The 13,185-nt window shown below is 34.2% G+C and overlaps 1 protein-coding gene and 1 long non-coding RNA gene across 2 annotated transcripts; one reads left to right on the forward strand and one right to left on the reverse strand.

Annotated features, from left to right (window-relative positions):
- Window positions 1-9,451: 9,451 nt before the first annotated feature.
- On the reverse strand, window positions 9,452-10,043 carry LOC132254096 (uncharacterized). Its single transcript, XR_009466221.1, has 2 exons — window positions 9,955-10,043; window positions 9,452-9,864 (listed from the first exon to the last, which is right to left on the reverse strand). It is a non-coding gene; the product is annotated as an uncharacterized LOC132254096 (long non-coding RNA).
- LOC100262838 (ras-related protein Rab11A-like) lies at window positions 9,880-12,842 on the forward strand. Its single transcript, XM_002273494.5, has 2 exons — window positions 9,880-10,320; window positions 12,155-12,842. The coding sequence occupies exons 1-2, from the start codon at window positions 10,088-10,090 to the stop codon at window positions 12,600-12,602; spliced, it is 681 nt and encodes a 226-aa protein (XP_002273530.1). The 5' UTR covers window positions 9,880-10,087; the 3' UTR covers window positions 12,603-12,842.
- Window positions 12,843-13,185: the final 343 nt, after the last annotated feature.

A 13,185-nucleotide genomic window follows, 5' to 3' on the forward strand; every position in this document is an offset into this window, starting at 1 on the left:
TTAAGGCGGGATCTCATGAGATTGTTTTATATGATCACATCCGAGGACAATTTCATGTGAAGACTAATAAGGGTACTAAGAGTAGCTCAACTCGTGGTCGAACATATCGCATCAACTTACAGGAGTATGCATGCACATGTGGTAAAACACTCATATATGGATTCCCATGTAGCCATATTCTAGCAGCATGTCATTTTCGTTCAGTTGATTTTAGACCACTTGTTCAACACTACTACAGTACACAATCGTACTATAATTCTTGGGCACCCTTGTTTCATCCTATTTTCAATGTATATGAGTGGCCTCCTTATGATGGTCCAATTATCGTGCCTGCTGAGTCGATGAAACGTGCATCAAGTGGACGACCTAAATCGAGCCGTTTACATAATGAAATGGATGTTAGAGAGGGCAAGACTTCTATTACATGTGGGTTATGCAAACAAAGTGGCCACAATCGTCATTCTTGTCAAAACAATAATAGAATTGATTAGACTATGTGATTTATGAATGTAAGTTTATTGGATATTGTGATGTAAGCTACTTTGATACTACCTTTATGCAATTATTGGCTTTGGTTTGATTATAAATATTGATGTTATTTGCATAATCAGGTTATTTGTATTTGGAATAATGTCCATATTATAGGGGATACTTTGTCAAAATTTTGAAATTTTCTATTAAAAATGTTAACAAAATGTTCAATTGTATTTGTATCTCTATTTTTAATTTAGGCTAGTATGACTTGTTTATTGGTCATAAATAAATTGATGTACTTAAATTTATAAAATTGATATATACTTAATATAGGGAAAACTCCATAAATTTTAAAAAAAATTCCATTAGAAATATATTTTTTTTTTTAAAGAATAAGTATTGTTTATTTATCTTCACAATTTTGTTACAGATATGGAGCATAGAGGACATAGTTCTGATCCAGATCCATTAGATACGTCTGTTTTGGTTCTATAGGATAGACACAGGTCTCATTTAGTTGACTCTGGCCAGGTATGTATATGTAAACACATAATATCTCATTAAATAATGGAAAATTTTGCAGTTTATTATCTAACTGACATATTTGTATTTTTACAGCTTGCTTCAGTCTTGACTTGTCGACAGCATGTATCTAGGTTTATGCGGGAGTGGGAGATGGATTCTCGTCTTCGACCTTATATTATTCGATCTGGATTTTATGGTGTATACCGTATTGGACACATTACACTAGATTGGGGATTGATCACTGGTCTAGTTGAGAGATGGCGTCCTGAGACACACACATTTCACTTACCTGTTGGGGAGATGACCATTACTTTACAGGATGTTGCTGTCATATTAGGACTTCGTATTCATGGGCTTCCCATCACTGGCACATGTGACATAGATTGGTCACTGCTATGTTATGAACTTTTAGGAGTGACTCCCCCTATATCTGAGATTAGAGGATCAGCGATATCGACACGATGGCTATGTCACCAGTTCTCTCGGCCACCAGTTGATTTAGATGATTCCACATTAGAGCGGTATGCACGAACTTTCATATTAGGACTCATAGGTTCAGCGCTATTTACAGACAAGAAGGGTACCCACATTCATATGTGTTACCTCCCACTACTTAGAGACTTGACTCAGACATCTATGTATAGTTGGGGTAGTGCAGTATTAGCACACCTATATAGGGAGTTGTGTCGAGCGAGTTTGGACGGTGCCACCGATATTGCTGGATGTGTCACACTATTACAAGTATAATTAATTATTCACATTAGATTAAAATTTCTAGTTGCTTCAAGTTTATAATTTAAGTAAAATTTTAATGTTACATTTTTTTTCCAGTTGTGGTCTTGGGAGAGACTCCACGTGGGTCGCCCTGATTTTGGTTGACCACCAGCCCCTCCAGCAGCCCAGCATTTAGAGCATGATGCAGCCGATGATTTACCAGCTGAGCAGTTGGACCACGAATTACAGGATGAGGCATTTTTACACGAGGGTTTACCACCTGATCCGCTAGGATGTAGGTGGAGAGTACCTTTATCATGGACTCAAAACCCATCACGTGTGTTGACATTTTATCGAGACCAGTTAGATGCACAGACCCATGACCAGGTACATATAAGATGTAATGTGCTATTGTTAACCATTTAAACCTGTACTCAGTATTAATCTCAAATGTTGATTTTAACAAGTTTTATGGGAGCCTTACATGGGAGACTTAGTTGCCCATCTTCCGGCGATATCTCTAGTAGACCAGGAGATTTGGCGGACGATGTCACCTCTTATTTGCTTTGACATTGTCGAGTGGCATCGACCGGAGCGAGTGCTGCGACAGTTTGGCCTTCAACAAGGGATACCTCCATCTTGTTCCATAGAGCTAGACCTCCATTCTGTGGATAGGCGAGGACGGCATAAGTATGATTGGGGAGCATTCCATGCACAGTATATTACCTTATGGGGTAGTCGTGAGGAGCGTATTGCGACGGCACCACCTATGGTGGGTGTTATGCAGTTTCATGATCCATATATGGAGTGGTATCGACGTATTACACGACGTTTGATCACACCCCCTCTCCATAGAGATCAGATGAGGTATCATAGTACAGCAGCAGCTACTCAGTTATTGGTAAGATTTTTTAATTTATAAATGGTATATTAAATTATAATTAATTAAAAATCATTTTTGTTTGTTTAACGTTTTTTTTTTTTTTTAGATCACTGGTATGGTTGAGATTGCTAGTCGATCTACTGGGCCTACTTCAGGTGCATTAGGCGACATTCATCGGATTGCTATTGATATTTTGCATGTTATTGGAGAGGAGCATCGCATACATTCACTCCGTCAGTCGCCTACATCATCATACCCATCCATGAGCCCACCTGTGTCAGCCACTACAGTTAGGATGCAGCCTATTCGAGGCCGAGGGAGAGGTAGTAGACGAGATGATGGGCGAGCTGGTCGACAGCCTCGACGATCTATGCATCCACCTGAGACCATGTTAGCACCATCCACATCATCTACCCCATTTGCACCTGAGGCTTCCACACTTCCCCCTTCACCCCTACCATCACCTTCACCTAGACCTTCTCCCTTAGGGCATGTCGTATCAGATACCACTCTACCATCACCTATATTTCCTACCACAGAGGCCACTATACCTGATGTCACTATACCAGAGACTACCCCACTATCTACTAGTCTACCATCACCTCTACCTTCTCTCGAGGAGACCACTACACCACATGTCACCTCACCATCATCACTTATATCTCCTTTGCTCAAGTCCACTATACCAGATGTTATTATTCCATCTCCTATATCACCTCTTCTAGATGCTACCATATCAGATATCACTATACCTGAGATCACCCCACCATCTACCACTTTACCATCACCTACACGTCTTCCCATAAAGACTACCATGCATCATACCCTTACACATGTTACACAGCTAGATGTATGTCCACCTAGGAGACGTCGTGGTCCACGTAGACGTCGAGTCTTGCCTCCATCAGCTCCATCTCAACCTATACATACTGAGACATGGTAGATTGCACAGATAGATTCCACAGAGATGTCTCTTTATCATAGGCGTCCGCAGAGAAAGAGGAAGACCCCATCATGTGGCACTCATTGAGGATTGTTTTTTAGTTTTTGTGTTTATTTTCATTTGCATTATATTGTTAACTTTTTTTTTTTAATTATGAACAAATTATTATATATTTGAATGAAAATATGATAAATTTTAAACTTAAATTGAACTTATATATATACCACTTACATATAGCAATCTGACAATCTAAAATATTGGTTTTAGGTTTAAATTTAAACTAATTATATTTATAACTAATTAGTTACAACAACACTATATTGATATAGAATAAATAATGTATTAAAAAAAATTTACAATCTAAACCTCCAATCAAAATAATTTTTAAAAATTGAACATTCACATGATTTAAAATTTGAACTTAAAAAATTGGTTTTAGGTTTAAATTTAAAGTTATGATCACCAACTACTATTTTGACTATTTAAAAATAAAAATAAAAAATCATGATTACCAATTACAGTTTTGTGATGTGAATACCTACATGAATACGACACACATCACATTGAAAATTATTTTGAGAATAAAATTATTTTATGAATTTTCTGTTTTAAAGAAATCATTTTTGCCCAAAACTCCCATTAGTACCCAATAAGAAACATTTTTCCTATTATCAATGAATTTACAAAAATATTCCAAAAGCATTTTCATCTATTTACCAAAACAATTAAACTAAATAGTGAATTAATTGGAAAAACAAAAGTATTTTCTTTCTACAATTCTATAGTTTAAGAAGTGGAAAAACAAATTCTTTTAGGTTGGCATTTTAAGTTTAACATTTTAAGTCTTTCCATTCCATTTTGATCTCATTTTGAAAGGAGAAAAATGGAAAAAAAAATTTTAAATAAATTTATCATATTTTAATTTAAGTTCATAATATTATATCTATATGATAATAATTTATTTATATATTTAAATAAATATGCTAAATTTTAAACTTAAATTAAACTTTTATATATATATATATATATATATATATATATATATATATATATATATATATATATATATATATATATATATATATCTATGTGTGTGTGATATTATATACTATTTACATATAATATATAAAAAAATTATTAATTAATATAATAATTTATATTATTTTTTTCTTCAAATAGGCATTTATAATTTATTTATTTTAAATAAACATAATTTATTATATTTTATTTATATTTAATTTTAATTAAATAATTATATTTATATTAAATATAGTGTCAAATGTTTTAATAAAATTTATTTTTATATTTAAATAAAAATGTGATAAATTTTAAACTTAAATTAGACTTTTATATGTGTGTGTGAGAGGTATTATATACCACTTATATATAATATATAAAAAATTATTAATTAATATAATAATTTATATTACTTTTTTATTTTTCTAAATAGGCATTTATAATTTATTTATTTTAAATAAATATAATTTATTATATTTTATTTTAATTAATTAATTATATTTTATTTTAATTAATTAATTATATTTATATTAAATATAGTGCCTATTATTTTAATAAAATTTAAAAATATATTTTTATATCAAATTAAAAATATCAATTATTTAATTTCGTATATTATAATTTTTAAAATAATGAAATAAGTATATTTAAAATCAAAATAATATAATATTTTTATTAAAAAAATTAAAGTTATATATAAATATATATAAAGTTAAAACCGCAGTTGGTGACTACGGCTTTGACCATTTTAAAAAAAAAGTCAAAGTCGTAGTCACCAATTGCGGCTTTGACCATTTTAAAAAAAGTCAAAGCCGTAGTCACCAACTACGGCTTTAAACTTAAAAGTTAAAACCATGGTTGGTAACTACGGTTTCTAAACACTTTTGAAAAATAAAACCGTAGTCACCAACTACGGTTTTATAACGTGGCGGCTTATGTGGCACAGACGCATTAGATCGGACATTATTTTCAAAACCACTTTATTTTTTGGAATTTTTTTTTAAAAAGCATTATTTTGGGTCAAAGCTCTGTTTGGCTTTGGAAAACAGTTTTTAACAACATTTCTTTATGTTTTTTTAAAAAATAAAAATAAAAGTTGTGTTCGAAAAATGAAATTTGGAAAAGATTATTGTTATATATATAAAAAAATATGTTTAGTTGTGTTAATAAAACAGTTTAATAAAACAAATAAAATAAAAAATATATTTGAAAGTTGTTTTTTTAATTAATAAAGGAATTTTTTTCTATTAATTTGATATTATAAATATATAAATAATTTTTATATGTATAATTTATTTAAATTAAAAAATATATTATTTTTTTGATATTTTTATACAAATTATAATTTTTTTAAATAAAAAATAATTTTTTAATAATATATAAATACATTACTTTTAATAATTTAAGAAAAAAGAAAGGGTTTGAAAATAAAGTATGGTCGTCAATGGTAGAATGAAATTGATTTTCCTAAAAACATAAAAAACATAAAAAAATAATATGTTTCTTAAATAAGGAAAAATTTTCTTTTAAAAAATGTTTTCAAGAAAATAACAGAAGGAAAAAAAAGAAAGAAAAAAAGAGAACACTTCCTTCCTCAAACATATTTTTTTATATTCTTTGTTTTTAAAAATAAAAAATAATTATTTAAAAACACCAACCAAACCGGCCCGCACTCTCATCAATGTTCACCTTGGGTTGAAAAATGCTTTCAAAGTCCACCTCATCCAATTTCAATTTTAACGACTTCCATATAAATACTAAGTACACAGTTCATCGATTAAGCACCGGCATTTATTATTAAAACCCGATCAGCTAGCTTCTGTGGTACGGCGCCAACCCTCCTTGACTGCCACCCGGCTTGGACTCATTAAAGATGCCTCTTTTGCAAGTCAATAACAATTGAATTCGGATCAGGAAACTGCCTCAAGAAAACCAATCCAATACTTAGCCATAAATCAAGCACAGTGAATTGAAATGACTGATAAAAAAATTTCAATTTCAACCACTTCCATGTAGATACTAAATGCACAGTTCCTCGATAAAAGCACTTGCATTTTTTATTAAAACCCCGATAGCTAGCTTCTGTCGGTAACGGCGCCATCCTGCTCGACTCCCACCCGACTTGGACTCATTAAAGATGTCTCTTTTGCAAGTCAATAACAATTGAATTCGGATCAGGAAACTGACTCAAGAAACCCAATCCAATACTTAGCCATAAATCAAGCACAGTGAATTGAAATGACTAATAAAAAAAATGCTGTGTGGACTTACATACAATTCTTTATAGATTTGGGTGGATTTTCTTTATTAAGAATGGGGTCGACCGTCGACCGCTCGAACTCGTGGGCACGAGTGGATGGGTCAGGAAATGATGAAGTATATTTTTATTTAAAATGAACGAGGAAGATTAATATTGAACCATGCATGCCTATAAAGCATAATGCGGGCTCCTGTAGCTCGTCATCCGCCGATCAACGGTCACTTACGTATGCTATGACGACATGAAATGAAAAGAGAAGACACGAACAAGGATGATGAATGTAGTTGAAAAACAGGTCGTGAAATTTATATTAAATTTACTAGCTGCTACTGTGCTACATAATGAAGATGAGGTCAGCACTTATGGTAGGGTGGGCAACAAGTCTCTCTACATGTCCACTGCTAGTCAACCAATGCCTCTCCTGCATTTAAGAGAATACTATTTCAAGGTGGTGTACTTGGCCAGGAATCCCCATTTACTAGTGGCGTGTTGGAATTGACGCCCACTTCCATATTTTCTTCCAGTCTGCTGAGAAACAGCCTCCACATTTAATGATGAATTTGGACCTTCCATGGATTTCCAACCAACGCAAGGAATGAGAATTCCTCACATGGAGGACTTCTTAGAATTCTCTGTAATTCTGTGATCGTGGAAAAGCAAAAAAGGAAAATGAAGACCCGATGGGGTCATCCATTAGAATGAGTCACTTATGGAAATTTGAAACTAGTGGGGAATTGATGTTTACATATCTATGGATTGGCTGAATGCGACAGGTCTAAGCCTTGGCGATTAAGGAAGACTATAACACTAACTTAGATAGTGGTGCACCTTGCACGCTATCTTTCGATTGGTGGATTCGTGTAAGTCAAGGTCCATCACTTGCCAGTTTCCAGGTCCTAAATATGCGTCCCTAGCTTTATGTCTTTCACCCAAGGTTTCTAGAAATCTTGTTTGAGTGGAAAGAGGAATCCATGGTGATATTCAACATATCCCTTGGAGCTCCTTTGAAGACATCATTGATGAAGCATTTTTACTTGGTAAAGTAGTTGTAATTCACTAATTTGTATACAAAATGTATAGATTTTTATGAAAAAAGTATGAATTTATGTTATATTCTTAAAAATTATTATCTTTTATGTTGATGTCAAGTCAATCAGAAGTAATACTTCTTCCTTTTTTTCTATAAAAGATGTCTGGACGGGTTGTTCGAACATATCTCCGAAACTCAAGTTAGATGATTAAAGTCAATTTTAGAGGTTTTCCTCCTTTAGAAGTTAAGAAGGAGCTTCTCTTGTGTATATATGCACATGTACCTCGATTTTAAGATGGAAGAGGGTTTTTATAGTATCTGAAACAATGTCATATTTGTGTTGAGATGACTTCTTGACTTTTATAGTCATGATGATAGCACAGTTGGTGACAGAGCAATCATCACCCTTTAAGTTGCTGATATGGATTACTAGTGAGGGGTGACCTAATGGTTCACTTGTCACTTCAGTTCGTAGGCGGTATGGAGCAGCGTGTAGCAACCACCTGCGGAGACAGGGTGACGTCTTATCAATCGTGCTCTTGACATAGGGAGAATGATTGCTTGTGGGAGTAGGTAAGGAGACCCATTCAGAGTGCATTGCATAGTTTTTAGAGGAACACCGCATAACTGGCTATTGATGCTTCCAACTCGGATTGGATATTCGGTCTGGTTACATTCGTCCAGATAGAGGTATAAGGATGCCACATGGAGCCAAGGTGGCCTGCCACTTGGTCACACGGGGAAGCCCCCTACAACATCTATAAGGGCTTTTACATTTTATGTTGGAGTTATTATAATTTTTTTGTTTTTAAAAATAGAAATAAATGAGAAGTTAATGTTTGAATATAAATTAAAAATTTATTTTGATAGTATTTTTTTATAATATAAAAAGTGAATTTTTGAAGAATGCTCCATCAAGTGATTATTTATGAATTAATTTAAATAAATTTCTAATTTTAAAAAAATAAAAAATTACTAAATATCTAACTTTTTCAGAAGGCATTAACAAAAAAAAAAAAAAAAAAACCTATTAAATGCTTGAAACACCATCTAACGCCTCTCAAAATACCTCCCATGTGACCAAACTTCACTTTCTTCTACAAAACCTTTTCTCTTATCAACTAAGTATCAAGCTCCATATGCTTGGTTCTACCATCAATAATAAGATTCCCTACAATTAAAATTATGCTCAAGTTATAATATCAAATAATTATTGGATTGTAAAGTTTAAATTAATCTTGTTGCACTTTGTAGGGTATGTCAAAAGTTCAGCTATAGTTGTGCAAGGTTCGAGCTCATTTGAATTTTATTTTATTTTTCTTATTAAATGACAAGTTTGCTCCATTTATGTATTTAACTCTCTTATAATTTAAGATTTTGTTTTAGGGAGAACAAATTAAAGTGTGATCGCAATTGGGTGGAATATGGTCGAGTCTTCCTTATTGTAGTTTTTTCTTTTTCATGTAATTAGTGGATTATTGGCTATTAATATGCTTTGTAAATGTAGGGATCAAACTAAATTAGGCAATTAACAATCTAAAGATATCTTTATAATATATATGCCAAAAAAGAAATCATGACAATAAATTATTATAAAACAAGAAATGACATATAAAGGTCTATTAATTGCTAGCCATCGCAAACAAAGAACCAGGAAGGGTTGGCAAAAGGGTTACAAGTTGGCCCAACCCAAAACAGGCCCTAGATCCACTTCCACTTTTGAGAAGCCTGATCTGGAAGCCCAATTGTCAGACGCAGAGTTTGAAACCTGTCGGGCCAACCCAAAGACGAAACACTGTCGTTTAGCCCACACTGGAGTGGGTTTTTGCCTTTTTGAAAATCCATCCTTCCTTGAATCTAGCAAATTTTACCCTGAGAAAATCATTTCACTTCACGTGCAAACAATCGGACAGCCCACCCGAGACATGCGCGCACTGTACACACTGACGGCAATATCGTTGTAAAACCCCACCACGCGCTCGCGTCCACAGTTCTCCATCTATTAAACCAATAGATATCTGCCACGCCGTGAAAATGAAAAAGCAATTAGTCTAATTCGCCACGCTCTCTAGCATGTCAATCAATTATTGGCAGACTCACTATACTACCGTGGCAGTCGCAGCATCTGATCCAATGATTTCCTCTTTCATTTATGCATCCTGGGCTTGGCTCAGTTGGCTGTGACTGATCTTGAATCTAGACAGAGAGTGTTCGAGAGAGAGAGAACGGAGTGGTGCGGTGATGGCGAGTGGTGGAGGCTATGGCGATTCGAGCCAAAAGATCGACTACGTTTTCAAAGTGGTTCTGATCGGAGACTCCGCCGTGGGCAAGTCGCAGATACTGGCACGGTTCGCTAGGAACGAGTTCAGTTTGGATTCCAAGGCTACAATCGGGGTTGAGTTCCAGACTCGAACCCTCGTCATCCAACACAAGAGTGTCAAGGCTCAGATCTGGGACACTGCCGGCCAAGAACGGTACCTTTACCAAAATCGCATCTCCATTTCTTCTAATTCATTATTTACTTACGCATTCATATATGCATAATGTTAGGGGTTTTGATTCGATGTTCTACTTGTTATATATCTGTATATGCGGTGGATTTGTTTCTTCTTTATCTTTTTGGTTTAAATATCAAGAGATCGGAGTGGCTTCAGATCGACTGAATCACTTGAAACACTGTTGGATTCCGCTCACTTCTCATGCAGCCTTTTTTTTATGATTTTTTGGCGGAATTGCTGTAAAAATTAGTATGTTTTGCGGCAGAAACGAAAATCAAATCAGTTTACCTGATTCAACTCTTATTCCTTAAGCAATCACCTAACTCGCAATGTAAGTGTGAAATATTTTGTATCTAGAAAACCAAGATAAAATTTGCAAAAGTTAAACTGAAGTATTGTTTTTTATTCAATAATCAGCAGCAAGAGTTGCTGCCAGATTAACATTCTTGTTAAACAAGAAAAAGGAGGATCACTATTAGACTTTGGGATTGCTTTTTGTTTTTGGCTTTAGCTAGACGTTGAAGCCATAACCATAGTCATCATTTTCAAAAGGCAGTATTGGGACTATGTAATCTTCCTGCATAAGCCAAAAAAAAAAAAAAATAGAGCTTTTAAGAGAAGCAACATTTTATTTTATTTTTTGATAGATAAAACAGGATTATAGAAGAGAAGCAACATTTTATTGGTTTCTATTTTAAAGCTATGTTTTAATCCATTAGGTTTTTTAACAAAATTACCCAAATGGGTGTAGAAGCCCTTATTGAGCTTAAAAAGAGCGTTTAGCTTCTCTGAAGCCAATCCAAACATGACTTTAATATGTGGTACTCCAAATTGAGTAGGACCTACCAAACATGATTACATTGGAATACCAGGATGTTTGAATTTAGCTATTTATGTCTGGTTAAAATTCCATTTTTGGCAATCTATTTTTAGCAATTTTTTCTTTTATTTTAGATATCATTCAAATAATGTGTCAGCTTTTGTGTATTTGTAGTGATTGATGCTGACGTTAGTACTAACTGACATATGGATCTTGTTGAAAATCCCATGCATCTTGAACTTGTACTTTTTGGGATCTTGGGCATAACTTAAGCTTATGGCTGACAACTATACAGCCACTTCATAAAATTTAGAAAAACTAGCTTCACTTTCAAATTTTCAAATGAAAAATAAGATTTTGGGACAAGTGAAATTCCAAAATGTTCATTCAGGATACTGATTCCTGTTAGTTATTCTTTTCTCCTTTGGAAGAGACTACCACCCTGTTTCAATATACTTCAGTCCTCAGTGCAAATTATAACATTTGATGATTAGAATCCAAGAAGACCTAAAATTATTTGAAGGTTCTCTGCTACTGCTGTTACTGTTAATATTAACTATTACTACCGTTTTTGTTGTTCATTATTAATTTAATCTATTTTTATCGTTGGTTTTTAATTGCATCAATTTAGTGATTTTATTAGTCTGGTATGATATAGATGTTTCTTCATCTCATTTAAACTAATTGTTGACTTCTGTATGCATTTTTCTTTGGAAGAACTGTTAGTTGTTCTGGATGACTGTCTGCTTTGGAGCAGGAAGTTTTTTGCACTTCGCATTATGTGCTTTTAGTCTTCACCAGGTGCCTAAGCATACTTTAGCTAGATGTAAAAATGCAGGTGGACTTGAAAATTTCTGTCTCATCCAAACCCAGATTTATGCTCCTGCAGCTCTGGATTAATATCATGTTATTATAAAATGAGTGATAATTAAAATTTTCCAATATTCTATCACCAATTGATGATTTTATTTCTGTTCTTGTGGTATGCAGATACAGAGCCGTTACAAGTGCGTATTACAGGGGTGCTGTTGGTGCAATGCTGGTTTACGACATAACTAAACGCCAAAGTTTTGACCACATACCCCGATGGCTGGAAGAGTTGCGTGGTCACGCTGATAAGAACATTGTCATCATTCTGATTGGCAATAAAACTGATCTTGAGGAACAGCGAGCGGTACCCACAGAAGATGCTAAGGAATTTGCTGAGAAGGAAGGACTGTTCTTCTTAGAGACCTCAGCATTAGAAGCAACTAATGTCGAGAATGCCTTCTTGACCGTATTGACTGAAATCTTCAACATTGTGAACAAGAAGAACTTAGTTGCAGGCGAGGATCAAGCAAATGGCAATCCTGCATCTTTGACTGGTAAGAGGATCACTATCCCCGGCCCCGCACAAGAAATTCCAGCTAAGAGCAACATGTGCTGTAAATCTTCATGATTTGATTAGATTGTGGCTTTCAAAATGTGGGATTGACCCTAGGCTCCTTATAGTAATTTTTGAGAATTCGGCTATAGTTTGTTTATATATTTTTTATTTCTTTTATTTAACTCTGTCTAGCTCTAGCAGCAGAGTTGTTGCATGTTTTGAGATGGGAGATAGAACAAAAAACGAAGTTGAAATGTAGATTGCGTTTTGCTGGCCATTTATCTTAAATTTAAGTTTTACGGACTCTTTCAACCCTGTGAGTTCCTTCAAAGGAAAAGAAGTTCAAGTTGCATTCTATTAAGTTCTTGTGCCTTGATGTTGGTCTGACCACCACCTCTGGTACCAAATCGTAAAATGCTGTACAGCAGAGGTTTCTGGTTTCAATGACAATGCTCGTGTCATTGCACAACCCAGTACTGTCCGCTCTGGGTGGCCATGAACCCAAAGTCCAGTGCAGGCATAGAACCCGATACACATCCGAAGCGGACTGTATAAACCAGTGGCACTCAGGGGAGCTTCCAGACTCATCTTGTCAAGATTTAGGCCAGAATGTGAGACCTCAAGCAGATCTTAAAAGTGCACATCGTTTCCAACA

Source organism: Vitis vinifera, chromosome 7, assembly GCF_030704535.1.
Source record: "Vitis vinifera cultivar Pinot Noir 40024 chromosome 7, ASM3070453v1".
Lineage (NCBI taxonomy): Eukaryota > Viridiplantae > Streptophyta > Magnoliopsida > Vitales > Vitaceae > Vitis > Vitis vinifera.